The sequence below is a fragment of the Taudactylus pleione genome, unplaced genomic scaffold (assembly GCF_031769625.1).
Source record: "Taudactylus pleione unplaced genomic scaffold, aTauple2 ptg000311l, whole genome shotgun sequence".
NCBI classification, from domain to species: Eukaryota; Metazoa; Chordata; class Amphibia; order Anura; family Myobatrachidae; genus Taudactylus; species Taudactylus pleione.
Window position 1 is genome coordinate 1774289 of NW_028284712.1, and position 27920 is coordinate 1802208.

The 27920-nt window shown below is 47.4% G+C and overlaps 1 protein-coding gene across 1 annotated transcript in view; it reads left to right on the forward strand.

The window, feature by feature from the left end:
- The window catches only part of KIAA1328 (KIAA1328 ortholog), a 174238-nt gene that overhangs the window by 38345 nt on the left and 107973 nt on the right, over window positions 1–27920 (forward strand). The window contains exon 5 of the mRNA XM_088442410.1: window positions 9143–9258. Within this exon, the coding sequence (XP_088298536.1) occupies window positions 9143–9258 (116 nt within the window). The remainder of the gene's footprint in view (window positions 1–9142; window positions 9259–27920) is intronic.

Here is a 27920-nt window from a genome sequence, read left to right on the forward strand (position 1 = left end):
GTTGCTTACAGGTTACATTGGGTTGCTTTGTGACCTTGCAAACTATTAGATGCCTTGCTCTTGGCGTGATCTTTGCTGGTCGACCACTCCTGGGGAGGGTAATAATCTGGAATTTCCTCCATTTGTATACAATCTGTCTGACTGTTGATTGGTGGAGCCCAAACTCTTTAGAGATGGTTTTGTAACCTTTTGCTAGCCTGATGAGCATCAACAACTCCTCCTCTGAGGTCCTCAGAAGTCTCCTTTTTCTTCAGGGTTCATAGGCTCCACAGGGACACCATGGGGTGTAGGTGATGGATCTGGAATCTGGGCACCACGTAGTTAAAGCTTTCAGCTCCCAGGATGCACTTGGTCCACTCTCCCTATACCCAGCCCCAGAGCCAGAGGCACTCAGTTTCATTGGTGCCCGGCTAGAGCCTGTCACCATTACGCAGGGGGCTGCTTAGGCAGCCTTTAAGCTTGTTATTTTTATGATTTAATGTAGCTTAAATTTTTCTTAAACGGAGTGCGCAGCAGCAGACCGTCCGTGGGATGTCTGTGCTGATGCTCTGTCACCCCTCCGGTACCGCATGCCGTGACGCCAGTACTGATCTGGGGATCTCGGTGGGCTAATCCGAGGGTCAGCACTAGCCAAGGTCCCCGGGTAGGAATCAGACTGCAGCCGGACACTAAGGGGACAGGTAAGGCGGGTAACCCGCGCATTAAGGCAGTCAACACCTCCAGTCTGAGTGGATAGACCGGAGGTGGCGGAGTGTGGACGCAGGCTCTAGTCACCGCGATCCACTAGACCACCAGGGACATTTGGTGCGGGAACCAGTGTCCCGGGGGTTAACGATCAGCCAGGGGAGAGAGCTTCCCCATTTCAGCGGCTCCTCCCCTCAGCTCAGGGCGCCTTTCCTCTGAGGTCTGGCTTCCCTGAGCTATTCTACCCCTCGGCCAATCCCCAGCTGAGGTTTCCGGCAGACCTTTTCTTCATGGTGCAGTCGCAGCTCTCTCAGGACAGCGTTAGGTCCGGTCCCCCTACATACCTCTCCCTTGGGTTAGTGTATGTAGCGCTATAGCTTCCCAGACACTGAGTCTGTATAGTTGATTGTAATGCCAATTTGCAGTGTGAATTCTGCATTGTATGTGACTTATGCTAGCACTGCCTGTCTGTGTCTTTTTTCCTAACTGTCAGTATATACCTATACCTTTCCCCTAAATCTGCCCTGATACAGGTGTCGTTAGGGTGGTACTCTTACCTCAAGTATATAAAAGATAATATTTGAGAGGTCTGTTGCGTGCTGCACTGTGCCATATTTAGGCAAAGGCTCCTGCAGCTCAAAGCGTCAAATAGACTGGTCCTATTTGACGCTTTGAGCTGCAGGAGCCTTTGCCTAAGTGTCGCATACTTAGGCAGTGGGCTCCTGCAACTTATCCAAGCATCAGCCAGGACCAGTGTATGCGGTAGCGATTGCACAGTGCCATATTGTGTGTCAAACATGTCTGACAAGGGAAACGACTACACTTCTGCACCCATTCTGCTATCGTGCTGGTTATGTGCTGCAGGTTTAAATGAGGAGGATTTGGTTCGGAGGGGATTATGTGTGAGGTATTATAATCCTCCATGCACCTCAAACCCCCCAACAACGGTACAGGAACCCCCTTGGGCTTCCTTTTCTCAGGTCCTGGCCTCCATTACGGGCCCAGAAACAGACAAATCTCAGGTGCACAACTCCAAATTATTAATAATATATATAAATGCAATAAAATTTTGCAATCAATAGAGGTTTTTAGCATAATCATGGCCAAGGTTATGGGCCTACCCACCATATCCAGGTAACCTCTTTCGGTATACTGTAGTGCAACTTTGATTCATTTTTGGGGAGTGGGTCCCCCTGGATTGCATTGGTTGATCTGTCTCAGGGCACCGCATTATAACACATTTCCCTTTTATAACACATTTTAACCCTTCACTGTGTGTCTAATTATATATGTACTTCACTTTTTTATTTTCATTCTATACAGCTGCAGCTGCTCCTAACTATCTCTTTACACTGCACTTTTCTTACTATGGTGGTGCCCTGGGGCAGCTTGGCTGGGCCAGTTTTGGGGGGTCCTGCACTCTGGATTTGAACCCTAGTATGTTAGGGACCTACCCGAAAGAGGTTACCTGGATATGGTGGGTAGGCCCATAACCTTGGCCATGATTATGCTAAAAACCTCTATTGATTGCAAAATTTTATTGCATTTATATATATTATTAATAATTTGGAGTTGTGCACCTGAGATTTGTCTGTTTCTGTGCCTGCAATTAGTCTCATCAGGTAGCACCTCCCATCATATATATATAGTCAGGTTGTGCAGTCCAGAAATATTTCCCATATACTCCATTACGGGCCACCTGGCAGTCCCAGCTGTTTTTCCCCAGATAGGGTTACCTCAGCAGACCATCATGCCCCCTCAGGGTCTACCTCAGATTATGCAGACTCCTCCTGTACCTCAGCAGTCTGTCATTCCCTTACAGGGACTACCACAGGCTATGCATCCACCATGGGTAGATGTTGTATCTACTTCAGTGCAGTGCCTGGTGGCTTCCTCTACTGCCCGCCCTTCAGACCATGTTGTAGGGTGAGAAACCCCTGAGGCCAGCTAAGCGTCCTGTGTTGTCATCTCAGTCCACACAACTCTGAGTCTGAGATGTCATCTGACGACAGAGAGATTGCTGATGCCTCTAACCCTGACTCCCCTCTGCAAGAGGCGGAGACTAGGTCATATATTAATATTCCTGCCTTGGTGCGAGCTGTCAGATCCATATTGGTAATAGAGGATGACTAGCCAGCCCCTCACTCCAAACACCCTCCGTTTAAACAGGTCAAGGTGACTTAGGCACTATTCCCTCTACCAGATCAGGTAGTGGATCACATGGCTGCTGCCTGGCAATCGCCTGGTAAGAGGTATCGGCCTCAAAACCGTTTGGCCTCATGTTACCCCTTTCCTGAGGCTCATTGTAAAAATGGGAATCACCCCCTGCGGTGGATTCTCATGTTACACGTTTAATAAAAAGTGCTACACTGCCTATTCCTTCCTTCCATTTCTTCCTTAAAGGATCCTACAAATTGGAAGGTAGAAATTTGCCTGAAATCGATATACTCTTTCAGGAGCTGTTGCCCGCCATGGCTATCTCATGGGTAGCTAAAGCTATAGAGAGCTGGGCCGATACACTTGAGGACTCCTTTCCATCGGAAGCTCCTGAGAATCAGGTGTCATTGGTTGGCCACATTAGGGATGCAGCTGCATATATTGGTGAGGCTGCTCTGAATGCCAGTCTGCTGACCTCCAGAGTTGCGGCCGTGTCTGCTCGCCGTTCCCTGTGGCTGTGCTCTTGGAGGGCGGATGCTGATTCTAAGAAAGGCCTGGAAGCCTTACCATACAATGTGGAGATCTTGTTTGGTCCAGACCTGGACAAGATTGTTGACACATTGGCAGCATCGAAATCTGCATTTCTGCCTTCAGCATCTGCCCCTTCAAAGTCTCAAACCTCTTCCTTTTGGTCTTTTCGTCCCCAAGGAAAACCCAAAGGACAGTCCTTTCCTAGACAGTCAGCTGCCAAGAAGGCTGCCAAGCCTAAGAAATAGGCCTGGATCACAAGACGCCATGCTTCCAAACCAGAGGATAAACACTGACGGGGCGAGCCTCCCTCTGGGGGATCCCAGAGTTGGAGGCAGACTTCTTCAGTTTGCCCAGTGCTGGTGTCAAACCACCAAGGACTCTTGGGTAAGAGAAGTGGTCTCTCACGGGTACGCCTTCTCATTCCTTCGAAGACCACCAGTTTTTCTGCACAGGCCCTTCAGTCAAGAACAAAACCTTACAGATCCAGAAAGCCATACAGTCCTTGCTGCAAACAGGGGTGATTGTGACAGTCCCGCTATCCCAGCGAGGGACTGGTTATTATTCTACTCTTTCTGGTGCAGAAGCCGAATGGGTCTCATTGGCTTATCCTCAAATACCAGAACAAATTCCTCAGGGTGCCCAGCTTCAGGATGGAAACCCTACGTTCCATCATACTGGCTATGGAATATCAGGATTTTATGGTATCACTGGATATTCAGGACGCATAACTACATGTTCCTATAATGCCCTCTCACCAGCGTGATCTCCGGTTTGCTATACTACAGCAACACTTCCAGTTTCAGGTGCTACCCTTTGGCCTGTCCACAGCTCCAAGGGTGTTTACCAAAGTTATGGCTATCATGGCGGCACATCTACGGTGTAAGGGTATCCGGCTACTACCATACCTGGACGACCTCCTCCTGTGAGCGGGTTCTCCAGAAGTACTTCGCCAGCTCCTGCAACTGACAATTGCGTTTCTACAATTGGAAAAAACCTCCCTGATCCCCTCACAGAGGATGTTTCATCTGGGAGTCCTTCTGGATTCTCAACAGCAGAGAATCTTTCTGACTTCAGAAAAGATCTCCACAATTACAACTACGAGTTTGCAGATGCCTCCACAGCTGCCAGGTGTCAATCCACTCAGCGATGCAAGTTCTGGGATCCATGGTATCCACCTTTTGAATATGCCTAGTTTCATTCCAGGCCTCTGCAGGGGCTGATCTTCTCCAGGTGGAAAGGATTACCCCACCGGATCAAAGCTCAGACAATGGTGCTCTCTCCAGAGGTGCGTCTGTCTTGGTGGCTACTGACTTCTCATCTAACCAATGGTCGCCCCTTTTGGATCAAGGACTTGGGTACTCTTTACAACGGACACCAGTCTCCGGGGCTGGGGTGCAGTGAGCGGTCCACACTCTTTCAGAGCAGTTGGACAGCAGTCCAAGCAACCCTTCCAATCAACATATTGGAACTTCGGGCTGTGTACAGTGCCCTCAAGCTGGCCAAACACATACTTCACGGAAAACCCGTGCAGTTTTAGTCCGACAACGCCACCACGGTGGCTTACATCAACCATCAAGAAGGCACTCGATGTCAGGCAGCAATGACAGAAGTGTCACCTCCCGGCCATTTCAGCAGTGTTCATTCCGGGAGTTCTTAATTGGGAAGCGGACTTCCTCAGCCATCACGACGTGCATCCAGGGGAATGGTCTCTTCACCAAGAGGTGTTTCAACGTCTAGTGGACAAATGGAGCCAACCAGAGATGGACCTTATGGCCTCCCGACACAATCACAAATTACCAGTGTACGGGTCCAGAACAAGAAATGCAGAGGCAACCTTGGTGGAGGCTCTGTCAGTGAAGTGGACCTTCCAATTTGCGTACCTGTTTCCTCTGGTCTCCCTTCTTCCTCGAGTTTTTCGGAAGTTCAAATAAGATGGAGGCACGGTCCTGCTGGTGGAAAGAACAACTGCGTGGTGTTCTTTCCGGTTTCCTCCAACAATTAAAAAATATACTGGTAGGTTACAGGAGCCTTTTAATTTCAAAGTCTTGTTAATAGGTTTAGTTTGTAACTCCATTCCTTTCTGAAATTCCCAGTTGGGTTTCAATATTTGTATGATGCCAGTGGGGTATCCTATGTTGAATTATCACCAAACACTATATAGTATTCACAGAACAATCGTGAGCTTCCTTGAGCTGGAAAAGGGTTTCAAACGGACGGTATATCGACTAGTGGTGCGTATCCGGCATTACTTATAGTACATGTTTTTGCACTAGTAAATTTGGGTTTGGTATGTTATCCCGACACTTGGGATGCCAGCTGTCCATATACTGACAGCCAGCGGCATTCCGATGCTTACAATCCCAACAGGGTAACTGTATGTAGTGTTCCCCTGTCCTATTTACCCCTAACCCTCCTTTCCTGCTCACTGATACTAACCATCCGTACCCTGCACCCTAACCCTTCCCCCCTTAGTACCTAAACCTAACCCTTCCCCCTTAATGATGTTACCTATGGGGGTGTGCCCGGCACTTAAGGACCTGCCGGGCTGCCCCCAAGCGCTTTGTCAGTGTAAATGGATGACCGCTACACCGCAGTTTTCCTCACCCACGGGATGCTGCGACCCGAGGGTATGGACAGCACCCCCATGCTATTCCAGCGGGAACGCTAAGCCTCTAGGGGGAAAACCTGCCCCCCTCCCCCCGGGACAGAGTTTTGAGAGAAAAGTAATAAGGCAAAAATTATTACAGGACATGTAAGAGGCATAAAGAACGGAATAAAATGACTGCAGAGAGTAAGGGGGCAGATGAGATCAGAGAGAGGAAAGTATATGAAGGTGCAGACAGTGGTTTGGGATGGGTGAGAAAGGGGAACACACAAGAGGAGGAGAAAGCGGACACTGAAGGATGACCATAAAATGGGCAGAGCGAGAGGATTACGGAGAGGCTTACAGGATATTTTAAGACAGGGGTCCAACCTTGGCCCTCCAGCTGCTATGGAACTACAGATCCCAGGATGCCCTGCCACAGTTTTAGCATGCTGTTATATCAAAACGGTGGCAAGGCATGCTGGGATGTGTAGTTCCACAGCAGCTGGAGGGCCAAGGTTGAAGACCCATGTTCTAAGGGAAAGGCCAACAAGTAGTGGAGGAGAGAGAATGAAAGGTGGAAAGGAAGCCTTCAGAGACTAACATTAAGGTACAGTGTGAATACAGTCAACAGAGGGATGTTTCTGGGATGGACATCGGAATTGGGCAACAACCTTTGGGCTGGCGATGTGCAAGACCAACATAACACAATCGGAAGCTCCGGGTTTTAGAAGCCGGCACTTAGTAAATAAACCCCCGAAGAGCTTAGCATTGATAAGGAGAGAGACCAAGGGGTAGATTTAATAAAGGTTCTAACGCCGCCATTTTTCTGTTTTAGAAGCTTTAGTAAATCTACCCCCAAGCCTATCGTGCAGGTAAATGGTGAGCCGGGCACAACTACGAGTTATTCATGTTGTGTACACTAAATGACAACGTGCTGTTTTAGTCAGTGAAAGGAAAGCAATGTCTGCTTAGCACGAGTGTGACAATACCTCGTTGGTGATCATACCTTGCTGTTGTGACTAAACTCCTGTAGTGCTGTACTGGCAACGCAGATTGTAAGCCTAATGCAGATCGATTGATATGTCTGGCCACAGAAACCGGTGGTGTCCTCTTTGTCGGCGGTTCCTGTGGCCGGCATATGGGTCGGCCACCCATCCGTGCACATAGGCAGATATACACAATATATCTGAAAGATATATATCACATCTGCCGTGCTTCATGGCCGACACGATATATCTGTGAATGACGTCATTTACAGATGTATTATATATTGTTAGTCCGGTCTACGGACGAAAGATTGGCCAGTGTGCTCCCATTTATGTGTTTACAAAAAAAAATAATCTACATTTAAACCAGGAACTAGCAAAATAAATTCTATAGAATTACTTTAATTCCAAGTCCTAAAAATACGTGCTCTAATAAAGGTCCGCTTACCACTCAATGTGTGCTGATCACTGGTTATATGGAGTCCTGCGTATACCAATGCGGATGATCCTGTATGTTGCTCGGTTTCATAGTATCGGCTAGAGCCGGAACAATCGATGCCAGCGCAGTGGCAGTCCTGTATGGCATACCCCTTATACCCATGCAGATGATCCTGTGTTAGGGGCTGCTGATTGCACACAAGTCGCTCAGTTTCATAGTGTCAGCCAGATGTGGAACAATCGATGCCAGCGCAGTGGCAGTCCTGTATGGCATACCCCTTATACCCATGCAGATGATCCTGTGTTAGGGGCTGCTGATTGCACACAAGTCGCTCAGTTTCATAGTGTCAGCCAGATGTGGAACAATCGATGCCAGCGCAGTGGCAGTCCTGTATGGCATACCCCTTATACCCATGCAGATGATCCTGTGTTAGGGGCCGCTGATTGCACACAAGTCGCTCAGTTTCATAGTGTCAGCCAGATGCGGAACAATCGATGCCAGCGCAGTGGCAGTCCTGTATGGCATACCCCTTATACCCATGCAGATGATCCTGTGTTAGGGGCTGCTGATTGCACACAAGTCGCTCAGTTTCATAGTGTCAGCCAGATGTGGAACAATCGATGCCAGCGCAGTGGCAGTCCTGTATGGCATACCCCTTATACCCATGCAGATGATCCTGTGTTAGGGGCTGCTGATTGCACACAAGTCGTTCAGTTTCATAGTGTCAGCCAGATGTGAAACAATCGATGCCAGCGCAGTGGCAGTCCTGTATGGCATACCCCTTATACCCATGCAGATGATCCTGTGTTAGGGGCTGCTGATTGCACACAAGTCGCTCAGTTTCATAGTGTCAGCCAGATGTGGAACAATCGATGCCAGCGCAGTGGCAGTCCTGTATGGCATACCCCTTATACCCATGCAGATGATCCTGTGTTAGGGGCTGCTGATTGCACACAAGTCGTTCAGTTTCATAGTGTCAGCCAGATGTGAAACAATCGATGCCAGTGCAGTGGCAGTCCTGTATGGCATACCCCTTATACCCATGCAGATGATCCTGTGTTAGGGGCTGCTGATTGCACACAAGTCGTTCAGTTTCATAGTGTCAGCCAGATGTGAAACAATCGATGCCAGTGCAGTGGCAGTCCTGTATGGCATACCCCTTATACCCATGCAGATAATCCTGTATTAGGGGCTGCTGATTGCACACAAGTCGCTCAGTTTCATAGTGTCAGCCAGATGTGGAACAATCGATGCCAGCGCAGTGGCAGTCCTGTATGGATGACCCCTTATAACCTTACGCACTGCAGGCGCTGAGCGGACTTTACCATCTGTCTTGGCTCTTTTATCTTTATATTTCCAATTGGCGGACGTATTTCTTCCTGGTATTGCACCAATCACTGACTGTAAGCGTCCTATGACGCAGTGAGAGCTGCTTGTGCTACCGTGGAGTTTCTTGGCTCTCACTCGGGACAGTCCCCACATTCTGCACCTATACAGTTTCTGGACTATATATGTGATTACGTAGAGGAGCAGCCTGTGTCCTATTCATCAGGTGATTGCTATAAGTATGTTTTTCGATGATTTAATACTAACCACTACTTACTATGTGTTTTATAATGTCAAATATTATCTTCTCCAGCTGTCGTCGCAGTCACAGGTCTCCTTTACCCGCTACAGATATTATACTTGTGTTACGTCCTGTTGTATTGCTTTGTGCTATATATTGCATCATGTGACTTGACCTCTCTGCCCTTTCAGAGTGAGCGAGGAGAAGGAGGTGACGGAGGAGCGATTAAAGATGGAACACGAGTCCTTTGCCAAGAAGATTCGGCATTTGGAGGAGCAAAACAACCTCATTGCCACGGAGAGGGAAGATATCCTTTTTCTATTCATTAAATCCCCTCCCCCAACATAATCATCATCATCACCCTGTGCTGTGCAGCGCGACTCTGAGATATAATTGTGCTAATTTATGGAGAGCGATAAATCTGCATGTGCACCAGTCAATGGCATGACTTACCAGCATGGGCTGCTGCTGGCGTTCGGCTGGAAACTGCGTCCAGCTGGTTTGTGTCATGCTTTCTTTCTTTTAATTTCTATTCTTCTTTTTTTTTTTTTTTTTTTTTTTTTATTCTTTACTTTTTATGAATTGACATTAGTCAACATGAATTTCCCATTCCCTCCTGTTGGACAGGAATACCTTGCCTCCGAAACTGGCTTTGCATTGTCGTCGTCGTCTTCTTCTATTATATTTTAGGAAACATTCTGATTGTAATCTCCTGTTTGAGAAGTTTTTACACGAGATTAACCCTAAAGCTGGGTACACACTGACAGATATATTGGCTGGTCAATTGATCGACCAATATATCTGCTGCCCGTTGGCCAGTGTGTGCCCGCGATATGTCTGTGAACAACGTCGATGGGCAGAGATGTCTGCAGACATATCTATTCATCGGCAAGTATGTACGGGTGGTCTGCAGACCCGCCCCGGCCCCTGTCAGCGGGACCCGCCCCGGCCCCTGTCAGCGGGACCCGCCCCGGCCCCTGTCAGCGGGACCCGCCCCGGCCCCTGTCAGCGGGACCCGCCCCGGCCCCTGTCAGCGGGACCCGCCCCGGCCCCTGTCAGCGGGACCCGCCCCGGCCCCTGTCAGCGGGACCCGCCCCGGCCCCTGTCAGCGGGACCCGCCCCGGCCCCTGTCAGCGGGACCCGCCCCGGCCCCTGTCAGCGGGACCCGCCCCGGCCCCTGTCAGCGGGACCCGCCCCGGCCCCTGTCAGCGGGACCCGCCCCGGCCCCTGTCAGCGGGACCCGCCCCGGCCCCTGTCAGCGGGACCCGCCCCGGCCCCTGTCAGCGGGACCCGCCCCGGCCCCTGTCAGCGGGACCCGCCCCGGCCCCTGTCAGCGGGACCCGCCCCGGCCCCTGTCAGCGGGACCCGCCCCGGCCCCTGTCAGCGGGACCCGCCCCGGCTACACACTGAACACAGATGTTGGTCGGTCAGTGTGTACAAACAACCATCATCTGCAGATAGATCTGTTTAGTGTGGACCCAGCATTACACGTCTAGTGCTGCAGCCCTGTTCTGGCAGAGTAGAGGGTCAGAGATAACCAGCTGTGTATTGGTCTAGAAGTACTAGCATGGTGCGGTCATGTCCCATTCTGCCAGATGGGGGGGTCTACAATGGACTGACGCAGCCTGCTCAGTTATTTCCAGGGGCCAGGCTTATTACAGCCTAGTACTGTATTCCTGTCACAATCACGGCGTCAGTCACCATGGCAGATTTGTTGCAGTGAAGGGTGCGGCAGGTGGAGGCTGTGGCGGTAAGTACGTATTGATAGGCGTAGCTTTCACATGCAAACCAATAGGGGAAAATACTTTTGGGTGGGAAATACACTTTAAGCCAACAGCTGAGGCATCAGAGACCCAAAACCAATCCGCTTCTCACTCCGTATTATCTATTGTGCGAGCCGTTAGATCGCTGACCCGTAACCTACATTGGGGACAGTCAGTGTCCATGTCCTGTCATTATTTTTAGATTTTTTCACAGTGGAACTACAGGTGCCAGCATGCCCTTAAGCATGCTGGGGCAGGCTTGCTGTGGGACCTGTAGTCCCACTGTAAAGAATATATATATTTTTTTACACAATTGTGCGTCCGCCGCCACCAGAGGCGCATGGAATAGCTGCTGGCAGATCCTCGAGAGAGAGAGAGGGGGACCCCCATTTATTTTTGGGGTCCTAACTTTGAGGCTTTCCAGATTGGGGCTGGTTTTACATGATCTTGTGTCTCCCTGCTACGGCGTAATTTTTTCAAGCGCCCATTCTGCGCGACCATAGGGCTTCTCCGATGGCCAATTATGGAATGATCTGTGACGGCGCCTGCACGTGTGTGTGTGTGTGTGTGTGTGTGTAGTTACCTGGATTTCACTGGCGTCTCAATACATATCCCAATGTCTGCGACATTTGTATATTTGCGCACGGAAGCTGGTTGCGGGATGGCGGCAGCGATTGCATTAGCGCACATCTGAATCGGGCCCTCAATTTTATTCTGGGGTCAGGAAAGCCTCGGGTGCAGGCAGCCTAAAGGCTCATTCTGCATTTTATGTATCCTTTTTATAAATAAAGACATTATAATGACCAACAGTGGAACTCCTTCTCCTGATGTCCCCAGCCTTTGCTGTCTCTAACCCCTACTGAAATCCAGCCTTGGCAAAGGAGGACCCAATACAGTAGGTGGTTGTGTGTAGCCTGCGCTGGGACAGTGACCTTACTTCCACTTTCTGTTAGCACAACGTAACCTCATGGAGGACTCAACCTACAAGCTCTGCCTCTCTGGTCCTCCTCTATGATCCAGGGGAGCACCAGGGGGGGATTTATATAGTTTAGGTGGGAGAGACGTAAGTATGTCCTTGTCAGAGGAAATGAGGAATTCTCTAATCACCAGAATAATAGTCTGGCTGCGCGGTACGGCGATTAGATATATACTGGCCACCTGCCATGGTCCCAGAATGAGCAAGATTTAAAATCCTATTAAACTGGATGTTTGTTTTTGGATATGTTGGTAAATGTGGTCGTCACATAACCAGGTTCCGCTTCTCACTTTACTCTCATGCCCCTGTTTATTGTGCGTCCCCTCCTACATGTGGATTTGGCTGCATGTACATTGGGCCATCTCAAGACGTTCTCGTAAAAAGGAAAAAGTAACCCTTCCTGTTTCCTGCACTTTTGTCTTACTGGAGAGCGGTTTGATACGACCGTCTTCCTTTACGCAGTTACTGCTGGCACCTCCGTTCTCGGTGTAATTCCCACTGATGTAAATGGTTTCACCTGTTACCTGACCCTTAAAAGTTCTAAGCTGGTTTTAATGACTGGCTGAATCTTGCTTTATACAGTTTTAGTCCACCCTTGATCTTTTAATAGCTCCCAGTTTGCCATCGTGAGTTGTTACTGACGAAAGTCTTTGGGACATAGGTCAGTAGTTAGGCGTTATTGTTAGATGGCTACGTCTCCCGACTCCGTTATCCCCTTCCCCTGAGACGCTTGTGATTAGGAAACAGGCCTGGTGCAAATGATAAATCACTGTCGCCCTTCTACATCAGCCTGTGCAGTCTCCTGTTCTCCTCCCTGATGCCGGAGAGAAGTATCCTTCTCCCTTGTTTCACAGTAACTACAAAAGAACCCACATTGCCAGCAACACTCTCGGGACGATTGCATTTACTCGATTATTTAGCATAAGCGATGTTGAGAACATTGATTTAGCTGTAAATGCCTCGATCTCTAAGCTTGCACACTTCCACCCTAAAACCCTGAGGTGCCAACGCTGTTAGCGGGCGAGCTGCTAGATAGATTGTGTGCTGACGTTTTCCCACCAGGCCTGTCGTATAGCGGTTACCCCCTCATTTTGTTTTGTTTTTTTCATGAAAGCTGCAGGGAAGTGATTTTACTTTTATTTATTTCGTGGCCCACCCCCCACCTCGAATGATTCTCATTTTCATTATGGCAAAATAATTGATGGAGTTTCACTGACTTGCCGCAGTAATGAGGTTTAAACGTAATAATGCACTCCTTTCTAATAACTGAGCTCTGCTGGCGTTCAGAAGCCTACTAAATCAGTAGCTTTACTGTGAATTTATTAAGGGTTTTTTTGGCATTAGCTTTAATAGTAGTTATTTACATAAGCGTACATCCCATTAACCGCCATCAGGGCTGGAAAACATGCTGAACTCTTCATATTTTCCTATAATTATTGAACATAATGGTTTCATTTGCATTTCTAAACTGTGGCGCTGCTGTCAGGCTGGGAAATAGTGCCTCCATGCAGTCCCTATATCACTACGCTTATTTGACATCATTACGTTTTATGCAAATCCTCATCCCTTGGATCCCATCAGAAGGACAGATGCCGGATCCGGTAACGTACAGTTCCCTTGTCCCATTACCCCACAGACACTCCGAAGGCGATCAGCGTCTCTCAAGCAGTTTACCTGTTTATTTCATTAGGCTCTGTGGATGCCAAGACCAGACCCGGGTTTTTAGTTATAGACCAACTAAATCCCCTCTTAGACATCATTACATCAAGCCTATGCTTTACAGGACTATACCTGTGTTAGTCTATAATTGTACATCCTATACTCTTTCTATTACTCCTCTGTTCGGTGAGAACATATTTAAATTGAGCTGGATCGGCAAACCTTGGTTCATACAGACATGCATCAGACACCATATTCTAGTGTATTGGATTTAGGCAGCATGCAGCCCTCCAGCTTATGTGGAACCATACATCCCAGCATGGCCTGCCACAGTTTTGCTGATAGGTCATGGTAAAACTGGCAGGGCTTGTGGGATGTGTAGTTCCACAGCACTTGGAGCACCAGACATTGTCTACCTATGGTATAACTGTGGGCATTAGTTGGCTTAGCTGCTCCTACTCAGATGATTGACACTGATTGGCTTGTAGTGTCCTGGTTAACAGTAGAGTTTTCAAGACCTATGCAGTGTTCTCCCCAGGCTGTTTTCTGCGGGCGCATCGCCCGGCACTTTTCCCCGCTGACGCTGGGGAGATCACTGTCTATGGTCCATTATGCACAATAATCTATAATGTTTGTAAAGAGCCAGTGGGCTCCCATATACAGGTGGAAGGATGGGAAATACTCCTTGTGGAATGAATGACGGCTTTAGGTCTAGAGTCAGGAGCTAAAAAATAAATCAAATAACTTTGCACCTTCACAAATTGCAGGTGGGGCAGATGTAACGTGCAGAGTGTTATGCTGGGTATTCACTGTCAGATAAAGGGTCTGTCAGATCGACAGACGTTACATCTGACAGCCTAAACCCATCACATATCGTGGTCATACACTGTGCCAGAATGGTAAAGCGGGATCTGGGTTCCCCCCCCCTGGGGAGGATACCTTTCCCTATTCTTCCCCTGTGAAGGCACAACGTAAACGCTGGAAAGTCAGCTGCGGCAGCGTATACACTGCCAGATGTGGCCGACCAATGATCAGATCAGTCGGTCATGTTGGAAGATTCCTCATGACTGGCCGTCCGATCATCGCTGGTCGGTCGCGGCCATACACTGTGCAATTATTGTCCCGGTCCGCCGGTAATCTGCAGATCGGGCTGTTAATTGCAAAATGTATGCCTATCATTTAATTTGGGAGGGGTGTGTCCAGGCTCAAATCTGATTTGCACTGCAATAATAAAGCTGCCCAGGTTTTGTGGGCTACATGCAAAAGTGGCCAATATTTGTCCTGCATGCAAAATATTTGCATTGCAGCGTGGCTTGTTTCAGTTGCAGAGTTACTTTGCCTTTTTTTGCACCCAAATCAGATTCAGCCCGTTTGCCTCATATATTTCTGAATTTTCATACATAGTCCAACTATTTATGGGGTTAGGTATTGGATTTTTAAAGCACATTAAGCCCTGCCAGTTTATGGTAGTAATATAGCTTTAGTGGATATCATTGGGATGGGGAAGGAAACTCCATTTGTGTGAGACAGTTTAATGTGTTCAGTTATATTTTAGTTCAATAACTGACCAAACGATTAGTGATGTTGCCCCGTCGTCCTGCTCCCCCCAGATAGTCAAAGAGTGACCCCCACAGAGCTTTCCTAAAGCATCATATCACTCTACCATGGGATGTCTGCCGTGCATTGTATGCGCACATCAGAGCTTTATCGTTGTGTCTGCAGCGTTGCGGCCATATCCAGCAACCTCCCAGAGTATGTTGCTTGGAGCAAGGCTTCAAAGGGGATTGTGGCCCTTTGAAGATTTCAGCTCGAACACAACTTGAAAGATTTGTGATGGTCCTACTGTGAGGTGGAGTGCAGTTTAATTTTCCCTTTTGTAATATGTTGTGAAACCTTTTTTTTTTTTCTTTAGCTTCTCCCCTCTCCCTCCCTCCCCCTCCCTTTCCTCCAAGTTATTGATATAATTGGTGGGAAAGACTATTTGCTTCAAAAGAACCTTTTATCATATCATTAACTTCTGCCGCTTGGAGGAATCTTCCACCCTGATGTGTCTGCGAGGTCCTGACTGTCCATGGCTTCTGCGTCCTACAACAAAGCCTCATTGGACATTGTAAATAGTTCATTTCTAGCTTTGTTTATTTCCTCAGTGACTGATGTTAAGGAGGAACGTAAGAAATGCACACAATTTAGTACTGCACCCATGAGACTGTATGATGGGGATGCAGTCAGGAAGTAGACGGTCGAAAGGCCGACCGCCGCCTAGTGGTGCAGCTCTGTATAATGCTGTAATTTAGGGTCATTGGATTTATTGTCCCTTCTGTGCTGTCCTATGTCCCTCTGTCTCCTATATAGGAGTCTGTAGAGTTTTTTTGTGTGTAGTTCTAAGAGCAGTACTGTATCCGGGCAAAAGTGTTTGTGGAATTGTGTATAAATACATAATGTGAGTCCTTACGGAGATGTACAGATGTGTCCTCGTGTAGCTGTGTGGTGGAGGAATAAGAGGAATATGGCGCTGTGTGGTGGAGGAATATGGTGCTGTGTGGTGGAGGAATAAGAGGAATATGGTGCTGTGTGGTGGAGGAATAAGAGGAATATGGGGCTGTGTGGTGGAGGAATAAGAGGAATATGGGGCTGTGTGGTGGAGGAATAAGAGGAATATGGGGCTGTGTGGTGGAGGAATAAGAGGAATATGGGGCTGTGTGGTGGAGGAATATGGGGCTGTGTGGTGGAGGAATAAAAGGAATATGGGGCTGTGTGGTGGAGGAATAAGAGGAATATGGGACTGTGTGGTGGAGGAATAAGAGGAATATGGGGCTGTGTGGTGGAGGAATAAGAGGAATATGGTGCTGTGTGATGGAGGAATAGGAGGAATATGGTGCTGTGTGGTGGAGGAATAAGAGGAATATGGTGCTGTGTGGTGGAGGAATAGGAGGAATATGGTGCTGTGTGGTAGAGGAATATGGTGCTGTGTGGTGGAGGAATAAGAGGAATATGGTGCTGTGTGGTGGAGGAATAAGAGGAATATGATGCTATGTGGTGGATTGATGAGGAATATGGTGCTGTGTGGTGGAGGAATATGGTGCTGTGTGGTGGAGGAATAAGAGGAATATGGTGCTGTGTGGTGGAGGAATAAGAGGAATATGATGCTGTGTGGTGGAGGAATAAGAGGAATATGGTGCTGTGTGATGGAGGAATATGGTGCTGTGTGGTGGAGGAATAAGGAATATGGTGCTGTGTGGTGGAGGAATAAGAGGAATATGGTGCTGTGTGGTGGAGGAATAAGAGGAATATGGTGCTGTGTGGTGGAGGAATATGGGGCTGTGTGGTGGAGGAATAAGAGGAATATGGGGCTGTGTGGTGGAGGAATAAGAGGAATATGGGGCTGTGGTGGAGGAATAAGAGGAATATGGGGCTGTGTGGTGGAGGAATAAGAGGAATATGGTGCTGTGTGGTGGAGGAATAAGAGTAATATGGTGCTGTGTGGTGGAGGAATAAGAGGAATACGGTGCTGTGTGGTGGAGGAATAAGAGGAATATGGGGCTGTGTGGTGGAGGAATAAGAGGACTATGGGGCTGTGTGGTGGAGGAATAAGAGGAATATGAGGCTGTGTGGTGGAGGAATAAGAGGAATATGGGGCTGTGTGGTGGAGGAATAAGAGGAATATGGGGCTGTGTGGTGGAGGAATAAGAGGAATATGAGGCTGTGTGGTGGAGGAATAAGAGGACTATGGTGCTGTGTGGTGGAGGAATAAGAGGAATGGTGCTGTGTGATGGAGTAATAGGAGGAATATGGTGCTGTGTGGTGGAGGAATATGGTGCTGTGTGGTGGAGGAATAGGAGGAATAAGGTGCTGTGTGGTGGAGGAATATGGGGCTGTGTGGTGGAGGAATAAGAGGAATACGGTGCTGTGTGGTGGAGGAATAAGAGGAATACGGTGCTGTGTGGTGGAGGAATAAGAGGAATATGGTGCTGTGTGATGGAGGAATAAGAGGAATATTGTGCTGTGTGGTGGAGGAATAAGAGGAATATGGTGCTGTGTGGTGGAGGAATAAGAGGAATATGGTGCTGTGTGATGGAGGAATAAGAGGAATATGGTGCTGTGTGATGGAGGAATAAGAGGAATATGGTGCTGTGTGGTGGAGGAATAAGAGGAATATGGTGCGGTGTGGTGGAGGAATAGGAGGAATATGGTGCTGTGTGGTGGAAGAATAAGAGGAATATGGTGCTGTGTGATGGAGGATTAAGAGGAATATGGTGCTGTGTGATGGAGGAATAAGAGGAATATGGTGCTGTGTGGTGGAGGAATAAGAGGAATATGGTACTGTGTGGTGGAGGAATATGGGGCTGTGTGGTGGAGGAATAAGAGGAATATGGGGCTGTGTGGTGGAGGAATAAGAGGAATATGGTGCTGTGTGATGGAGGAATAAGAGGAATATGGTACTGTGTGATGGAGGAATAAGTGGAATATGGTACTGTGTGATGGAGGAATAAGAGGAATATGGTGCTCTGTGATGGAGGAATAAGTGGAATGGTGCTGTGTTTTGTCTGATGATGATTAGAAGCCCTTATTTCATGTGATTTTATTACAATATCTACATTATTGTTCTATCTCCCAATAATTGCAATACACGTATATGTCCTGCGCAATAGCTCCCGGGTGAGTATCCTCTGGTTGGTGAGTAGGACTGCGGCCCCCGGCTTTCCCCCGCTAAGACCGCCGGCACCCTCTCCCCCGCTTGGCGGCACGGTCGGACACGAGTGCACGGACCTGTCCCTGACTGCAGGGGCTCCGTCCGTGACCGCGTCACCCGCAGTGCCACAGCACAGAGCGATCCCCGCGGTTGGCTCCAGCCTGCCATCCCCGGACAGCAAGAAGAACATTCCGGGCAACGCATACCATCAGACTTTGCACAGGTACCATACATTTATATAAGACACCCTTCACGGAGAGGAGCGGTACACCGCTACTTCTCCACGCCGTTAGCTTTACCTGCATCCCCAGAGACTTGTTTGGTTTTTTATGGGTTAAGAACTATTACTTCAATCTGATACTCCCCTTTTTTTTTCTGACAATTTGTATGTTCAATACATCATGGTCTTATGATTCCACGGGCTTTAATACATCTTGGCACTGTACTTTATTGTACATGACTCAAACGTCCAGCTATATATGAGGACACTTCATTGTGAACTATTGTACATTGATTAATATTGATGTCCATATTGATTTTATGTTTGCATTATTATCAGTAAAGGTATAAGTTTTTCTTATATTTATTTGTGATCTGCATTGTATCACTACATATATACATTATCAATCTGGGTGTTGTCTAAATTAGGATAACACAATCCACCATATAGTAAGAAAAGGTTGTGCGCTACATCTGGTTATTTATCCATTATCCTCCCAATAATTGCACCCGTTTTGTGTAGTGCGCTGGGTAATTGTTTGAATAGAACGTACTGCAGAGGTGGCACATTACACCATTTGGCAATGTCTATAACCTGACAAACATGAGCATCCGTGTCTGTCTAAACTTGTTCTCACAAACCTCTTGATAATCTGAACATATTATTAGTGGCTTTAGCAATCGTGGGCTGGGATTTGGTGCTGGTCTTCAGTAACTCTCTAATACTTTTGTTACATTATGACTCTCAGTACAGGACATTAATCTGGGCTCCTTTGCATGTTATGTAGAAATAAACAAAGTTGCAACAACATTTTGCGCAGATATCTTTTTGTGGTGGAAGGGACGGTTCCCAGAGGCGTAAAGCTCTGATTATATGTAGTAATGGGACGTGTGGAAGTTTATCACCTATGAATGAAGCTGGGATTCACATCATTTAGTTACGTGGCTGGATCAGTACTGAGATGACGCCAGGCTAAATTTTGCGTAATGAGAAATATCCAGCATAATAGGGTTAAAAATTGCCCCTTCTGTATAAAAACATGTAGTGATGTATTACAGCACCAGTCTAGGTTGCCGAGTTTTACATGCTCACCGTGATGTCCCCATATGGGTCGTATTTAGAAATGTGGATGCCAGAAACTTATAAGAAGGGGAAATATGTCCAGATACAGAAAATCTATAGAGATTTGTACAGGACCCTGAGGGGCTTGTGTGCTGTATCTACGCCTTGCCCCCCCCCCCCCTCCCAATCCAGGCCCATGTTCTGTGTCACTTATCCCGATGTTGATGGCTGTCAGCAGCGTGTGATGTGCAGGGAGAGCTGGCACTAAATGGCATTGTATTTGGCCCATGGGATATTACAATCTCTTTTTGAATTCTGCAGCAGCTGCTAATGCTCCATATCTATTGACAAAACATACTTCCAATGCCTTCATAACTACTCATTTGTCAGAGGGAGATTGGAAGCATTGTGAGAATTGGTTTACTCAGACATATTGGATTTGTTTCCAGATTGCAGCCAGTTTTAATTGTGTTGATAGTCTCTCTCCCTCCAGCAAGTGCAATCTTTCTTCGTAGAGATTATGCAGCCCTTACATCCCACGTATAGCGGAGCCCCACAGAGCTAGGCCCTGTGTAACCAAGCGCGATCTGCTGACAATAGCCCTACACGTGAAGCCTTTGCAATAGGTTGGATGGCGCGATCTTTGGCCCATAGATAGGTGCATGCTCGGATGACCAGTGTGTCACTGCTTTACTGTTAGCGCGGGATGCTGAATTTGGCTACATATCGGTCTGGCACAGTGTTTCCCAACGTCAGTCCTGAGGAATTTGTAACAGTGCATGTTTTCCAGATTTCCTAGTTGGTGCACAGATGTAGTCATTATTGCTTCACGCATTTTAAGAGATCCACAGGCAGTGCTAATTATTCTAATTGTGATACGGAAGAGATCCGTAAAACATGTACTGCTAGGAGTCCCTGAGGACTGGTGATGGGAAAAACCGGCTAATCCCTCCAGCTTTAAGCAGCGTCTCCTTTGTAGGTCTACTGTTAGGACACATCCCTGCACTGGTGAGGGGGTTATAAGTGAATATTTAACATCTCCAAATTGTATGTATCAAAGAGTTTATCTGCACGGAAATTCAAATATATTCTAATCTATTCTACTTGATCTACTTGACTTCAAATATAGAGAGGGAGTTGTTTCCAGGACTGAAAATGTATAGAAACCATTTATTCTGATTAATATGAGAGGCAAGATATAGGCACAAAATAAAATATATATTTTGTGTCTGTATCTCGCCACATCATGTCATATTCATAAGAGTACTTGAGTCTTTGTTTTATTGTATCATCTCCAAGTACATGGGTGCAATTTTTTCCTTGAGACATTGCATGGTTTTCCTGGTTCCTGAATGCCGCGCTATTATGATACATGGGAGTGACGTATTGGCGGATATGTAGGTTGCGACTCTGTAGACAGTGACTGCATTGGAACACCAAGTTAGACCTCTTCCCTTTTATTGTGTATGCATACAAAATAAAAGGTGCTAAAAGGTTTGTGTTTGGCATCTCTCTAAGACTAAAAAAGAGAGCGAGAACAAGGTACATGAAATAACACACAAAAGGATATACTTTTTCATCCATTTATATCCTCAAAATAATTTAACATTCACTTTATTCTTCTGAAAAAGGTAGTGAGCCTAGTGGATTATCCGTTCAGTTGTGAGGGTTACTCGTGTCAATGGGGGTGACAGTTGGGTTCGATTTTGGGTGAGCCTGACCTATTCGTAAATAACCTCACTGCCAAAGTCTGTGAACGCAGGTTACGCCTGTATCTAAGCAGACGTTTGAGGAACTCCGATAGGGATGACGATGCACCGCTGACTATAATCAATTTCTATAGACTTTGGGCTTCACCAGTCCAGACAGATGGTGGTCCAACAAATTACTCCAAGAACAAGTCCTATAATATCCCTGGTAATCTCTGAGCCCCCTAGTGTAACTCCACAGGATCTACAGTCCGCTCCTGCTCTAGCTGATGTCGGTGACCATGAGTCCAACATCCGGCAAACACTGAACGAGAATGGTGTGCCTGGTAGGACACCAGATGGAAGCCGCTACTCTGCCAGAAGGACATTACTGCCTATTTAAAATTTGCTAAAGGCCACCTAGATGAGCCAGAAGACAAGTGGAAGAATGTTCTGTGGGTGGATTCTCAGTAGAACTTTTTGGCTTAAAGGTGAAAAGTTGTATTTTGGGGATGCTGCACTCCAGCATAAGCAATCGCCCCAGTCAGAATACACGTGGGTGACAGACCATAGTAAGGGACTGTTTTTCTGCCACAGAACCAGGACAGTTTGACATTATTGATGCAAGTATGAATTCTAGATTGTAAAAGCAAATTCTACAGGGGGGAATGCCAGGGACTCTGCCAGTGAAGCTCACCAGAGGGTGGGTCCTGCAGTAAGATGATGATTCTAAACACACAAGTCCGATTACAAAGTGATTTTAGGTTTTGGAATGAGCGAGGAAAAGTCCAGACTTTAATCCAATAGGAAAGGGGCAGGACCATGCAAGAAAGCCCCTTACGTCCAGGAGATGGCACAATTCTGTAAGGTGGAACGGGCCATAATTCCTCCTAGCCGATATACTCGACGGATTAACAATTACCCGTCACCATGTGACTGAAAGCATTCCTGCTGAAGGGGGTCACGCCAGTTGCTGAACCCTACTAAATTAATGTTGCATCATTTTGATCAATAAATAAAAACGAAAAGGTACATTCTTTGTTTTTATTGGCTTCTCCATCTATTTTTAGGACTTATGAAGATCTGAAACATTTAAAGTCGCATATATGCAGATTCGGAAAGGTTCACAAACTTTCTAGTAAGAGCTAACTCCCCCCAGGACTAAACATTTTGATGACATTTGAAAAATAAATAAAACTCCTTTGTACTTTCAGGGCTGTTGCTCTGAGCAGTTGGGTGCCCTCAGGGGACTAATCTCTGACCCTTTCAGGGTAACTGCCCTGCTGACAGTGCTTCGTTCTCCTGAATTAGCCACTCGCAGGGCATCGGCAGCTGAAGAATCAGACAGACACGGTTTATTTTGTCTTCATTACAAACTTTTAAATGCCCATAAATACAATTTCCATTAACAAAGGAAAACTTTTTATGCCCTTGGAGCTGCGGAGTCATTTAGACTGTTCGCTGCATGTTCTGAGAGCTGGTGGTTTCACATGAAGAGATTGCTATTTACCTCTTGTGTTTCTCCGTCCTCGCTCTCATTATTCATGCTCTAGTTTGCATTCACATTTCTGTGGAGCTGTTCTTGTCTTTTTTTCTGGCACCGGTTTCCTTGTGGATCCAACAAGCTTTTCTCTGTGCTATGAGGATGGTTATATTCCTTTCCCCGTTCCCCTGGATGTCCCCAGAGAGATGACCACTAGAACCAGGGTCCGAGGACCACATTGTGATATAGAGGAACCTCAGTGCAGCTATACCATACCAGTATCACGCCATAAGAGGGGGTGTGGCACGTTACACCCTTCTCCCCCTCTCTTCTAGGGTAACGTAAACCCCTCCCCTCTTCTCTCAGTGGTATCTAATTACCCTCCCCTCCATCATCTTGTGGTAACATGTTACCTCTCTTCTCTCTGTGGTAACACGTTACGCTCCCTCTCTACTCTCTGTGGTAACACGTTACCCTCCCTCTCTTCTCTCTGTGGTAACACGTTACGCTCCCTCTCTACTCTCTGTGGTAACACGTTACCCTCCCTCTCTTCTCTCTGTGGTAACACGTTACCCTCCCTCTCTTCTCTCTGTGGTAACACGTTACCCTCCCTCTCTTCTCTCTGTGGGAACACATTACGCTGCCTCTCTTCTCTCTGTGGTAACACGTTACTCCCTTTTCTTCTCTCTGTGGTAACACATTACACCCTTCTCTTCTCTCTGTGGTAACACGTTACACCCTTCTCTTCTCTCTGTGGTAACACGTTACGCTCCCTCTCTTCTCTCTGTGGTAACACGTTACACCCTTCTGTTCTCTCAGTGGTAGCATGTTACACCATTCTCTTCTCTCTGTGGTAGCACGTTACACACTTCTCTTCTCTCTGTGGTAACACGTTACACTCTACTCTTCTCTCTGTGGTAACACGTTACACCCTACTCTTCTCTCTGTGGTAGCACATTACCCCCTTCTCTTCTCTTCTCTCTGTGGTAACACGTTGCACCCTTCTTTCTGTGGTAACACGTTGCACCCTTCTCTTCTCTCTGTGGTAACACGTTACACCTCTCTCTTCTCTCTGTGGTAACACGTTACACCCTTCTTTCTGTGGTAACACGTTGCACCCTTCTTTCTGTGGTAACACGTTGCACCCTTCTCTTCTCTCTGTGAACACTTTACCCTCACACTCTCCTCTCTGTGGTAACACGTTACACCCTTTTCTTCTCTCTATGGTAACTCGTTACTCCCCTCTCTTCTCTCTGTGGTAACATGTTACACCCTTCTCTTCTCTCTCTCTGTGGTAACACGTTACACCTTTCTCTTCTCTCTGTGGTAACACTTTACACCTCTCTCTTCTCTCTGTGGTAACACGTTACACCTCTCTCTCTGTGGTAACACGTTACACCCTTCTCTTCTCTCTCTGTGGTAAAATGTTACACCCTTCTCTTCTCTCTCTATGGTAACACGTTACACCCTTCTCTTCTCTCTCTCTGTGGTAACACGTTACACCTTTCTCTTCTCTCTGTGGTAACACGTTACACCTTTCTCTTCTCTCTGTGGTAACACGTTACACCCTTCTCTCTCTGTGGTAACACGTTACACCCTTCTCTCTCTGTGGTAACACGTTACACCCTTCTCTTCTCTCTCTGTGGTAACACGTTACACCCTTCTTTCTGTGGTAACATGTTACACCCTTCTCTTCTCTCTGTGGTAACACGTTACACCTCTCTCTTCTCTCTGTGGTAACACGTTACACCTCTCTCTCTGTGGTAACACGTTACACCCTTCTCTTCTCTTCTCTCTGTGGTAACACGTTGCACCCTTCTCTTCTCTCTGTGGTAACACGTTACACCTCTCTCTCTCTCTGTGGTAACACGTTACACCCTTCTCTTCTCTCTCTCTCTGTGGTAACATGTTACACCCTTCTCTTCTCTCTGTGAACACGTTACCCTCACTCTCTTCTCTCTGTGGTAACACGTTGCACCCTTTTCTTCTCTCTGTGGTAACACGTCACACCCTTCTCTTCTCTCTCTCTGTGGTAACACGTTACACCTCTCTCTTCTCTCTGTGGTAACACGTTACACCTCTCTCTCTGTGGTAACACGTTACACCTCTCTCTCTGTGGTAACACGTTACACCTCTCTCTCTGTGGTAACACGTTACACCTCTCTCTGTGGTAACACGTTACACTCTTCTCTTCTCTCTCTGTGGTAACATGTTACACCCTTCTCTTCTCTCTCTCTGTGGTAACACGTTACACCCTTCTCTTCTCTCTCTCTGTGGTAACACGTTACACCTTTCTCTTCTCTCTGTGGTAACACGTTACACCTCTCTCTGTGTGGTAACACGTTACACCTCTCTCTCTGTGGTAACACGTTACACCCTTCTCTTCTCTCTCTGTGGTAACACGTTACACCCTTCTCTTCTCTCTCTGTGGTAACACGTTACACCCTTCTCTTCTCTCTCTGTGGTAACACGTTACACCCTTCTCTTCTCTCTCTCTGTGGTAACACGTTACACCTTTCTCTTCTCTCTGTGGTAACACGTTACACCTCTCTCTGTGTGGTAACACGTTACACCTCTCTCTCTGTGGTAACACGTTACACCCTTCTCTTCTCTCTCTGTGGTAACACGTTACACCCTTCTCTTCTCTCTCTGTGGTAACACGTTACACCCTTCTCTTCTCTCTCTGTGGTAACACGTTACACCCTTCTCTTCTCGCTCTCTGTGGTAACACGTTACACCCTTCTCTTCTCGCTCTCTGTGGTAACACGTTACACCCTTCTCTTCTCTCTCTCTGTGGTAACACGTTACCCTCCCTCTCTTCTCTCTGTGGTAACACGTTACCCTCCCTCTCTTCTCTCTGTGGTAACACGTTACCCTCCCTCTCTTCTCTCTGTGGTAACACGTTACCCTCCCTCTCTTCTCTCTGTGGTAACACGTTACCCTCCCTCTCTTCTCTCTGTGGTAACACGTTACCCTCCCTCTCTTCTCTCTGTGGTAACACGTTACCCTCCCTCTCTTCTCTCTGTGGTAACACGTTACCCTCCCTCTCTTCTCTCTGTGGTAACACGTTACCCTCCCTCTCTTCTCTCTGTGGTAACACGTTACCCTCCCTCTCTTCTCTCTGTGGTAACACGTTACCCTCCCTCTCTTCTCTCTGTGGTAACACGTTACCCTCCCTCTCTTCTCTCTGTGGTAACACGTTACCCTCCCTCTCTTCTCTCTGTGGTAACACGTTACCCTCCCTCTCTTCTCTCTGTGGTAACACGTTACCCTCCCTCTCTTCTCTCTGTGGTAACACGTTACCCTCCCTCTCTTCTCTCTGTGGTAACACGTTACCCTCCCTCTCTTCTCTCTGTGGTAACACGTTACCCTCCCTCTCTTCTCTCTGTGGTAACACGTTACCCTCCCTCTCTTCTCTCTGTGGTAACACGTTACCCTCCCTCTCTTCTCTCTGTGGTAACACGTTACCCTCCCTCTCTTCTCTCTGTGGTAACACGTTACCCTCCCTCTCTTCTCTCTGTGGTAACACGTTACCCTCCCTCTCTTCTCTCTGTGGTAACACGTTACCCTCCCTCTCTTCTCTCTGTGGTAACACGTTACACCCTTCTCTTCTCTCTCTCTCTGTGGTAACATGTTACACCCTTCTCTTCTCTCTGTGAACACGTTACCCTCACTCTCTTCTCTCTGTGGTAACACGTTGCACCCTTCTCTTCTCTCTGTGGTAACACGTTACACCCTTCTCTTCTCTCTGTGGTAACACGTTACTCCCCTCTCTTCTCTCTGTGGTAACACGTTACGCTCCCTCTCTTCTCTCTGTGGTAACGCGTTACACCCTTCTCTCTCTCTCTGTGGTAACGCGTTACACCCTTCTCTCTCTCTCTGTGGTAACTCGTTACGCCCCTCTCTTCTCTCTGTGGTAACACGTTGCGCTCCCTCTCTTCTCTCTGTGGTAACACGTTGCACCCTTCTCTTCTCTCTGTGGTAACATGTTGCACCCTTCTCTCTGTGGTAACACGTTACACCCTTTTCTTCTCTCTGTGGTAACACGTTACACCCTTTTCTTCTCTCTGTGGTAACACGTTACACCCTTTTCTTCTCTCTGTGGTAACACGTTACGCTCCCTCTCTTCTCTCTGTGGTAACACGTTACGCTCCCTCTCTTCTCTCCTGTGGTAACACGTTATTCTCCCTCTCTTCTCTCCTTTGGTAACACGTTACGCTCCCTCTCTTCTCTCCTTTGGTAACACGTTACGCTCCCTCTCTTCTCTCTGTGGTAACACGTTACGCTCCCTCTCTTCTCTCTGTGGTAACACGTTACGCTCCCTCTCTTCTCTCTGTGGTAATATACTAGTATTTTGTCCCAGTGTGCCTGGCTTCCCTGTGCTGCAGTAATGGCTTGCAGGCCTCATGTTGAGCATCGATGGTAGAGATTATTGCTTGGCTGTGGTGGTTGGAGGATGTCTGATAGCAGTGGCCAACGTCCTACTTTAGGGCCTCATTCAAATGTGGACACAGTTTACGTGTGGCCGCGATTTCTCACTGTTTTGCAAGTGCGAGAATATTCGAATGCCAGTTTAAGCTCCTCTTGTGTACCTCCGTGTGATGGAATGGGCAAACACTGCAATGCCCACTTTGCATATCTGAGCAATGCTCGGGTGGGCTGGTGAATCCGGTCTCACCACCATCAATTTACCTTCAGTCGCAACTTCGGCTCCCCGAGCAGCCCCCCTGCCTGGCTCAGTCTCCTTTCAGCCTCTCTTCAAATATGGCCGCTGAGTCTGCGGTGCCCAAACACGCCCACGACACTCCTGTAACATGCTCCTCTCTTTTTCCCGATCACTTATGTAACCTTGGTGCCCACGTGCGCAGTAAGGGTTTTCAAGACTGTTCCCGCATGCGCAGTAGCAAAGCATGGCTCAACTGCGCAAACCTTGCCACTGCGTGCCCTGTATATCAGGCCCTTAGTTACCAGAGCCAATGAATGTATTGTAGTGAATTTCCCCACCTGCAATGCTGCATAATCTCATTACAGCATATTTAGGCAGCGGATCACTAAAGTACTGCACTCTGTACCTGACAATGAAGTAACACTTGGGGCCCCACGTTGATTTATTAAACTGACCATTCTGCTTGTTGAGCATCCTGATCAGACAGATGAGGACTATGTAGGATCAAAGTGACAACTAAATTTGTTCTAGAATTCCACTGAGTGAAATATTTGGTCTGTCTACTAAACCTGTCGGTGTGTATTTGGCTGTACGGTGATGAGAATGATGGCTGTGGTTTGCGCTCAGCGTTGTGGCGGTGTCTGGGACTAGAGGGACTGATTGTGTGGGGGGAGAGCAGCAGTTTGTTTGGTCAATAATGAAATCATTAATAATTTAATCTTCAAGTGTAACTTATTTGTGGAGTATTTAATAATGTGTTCT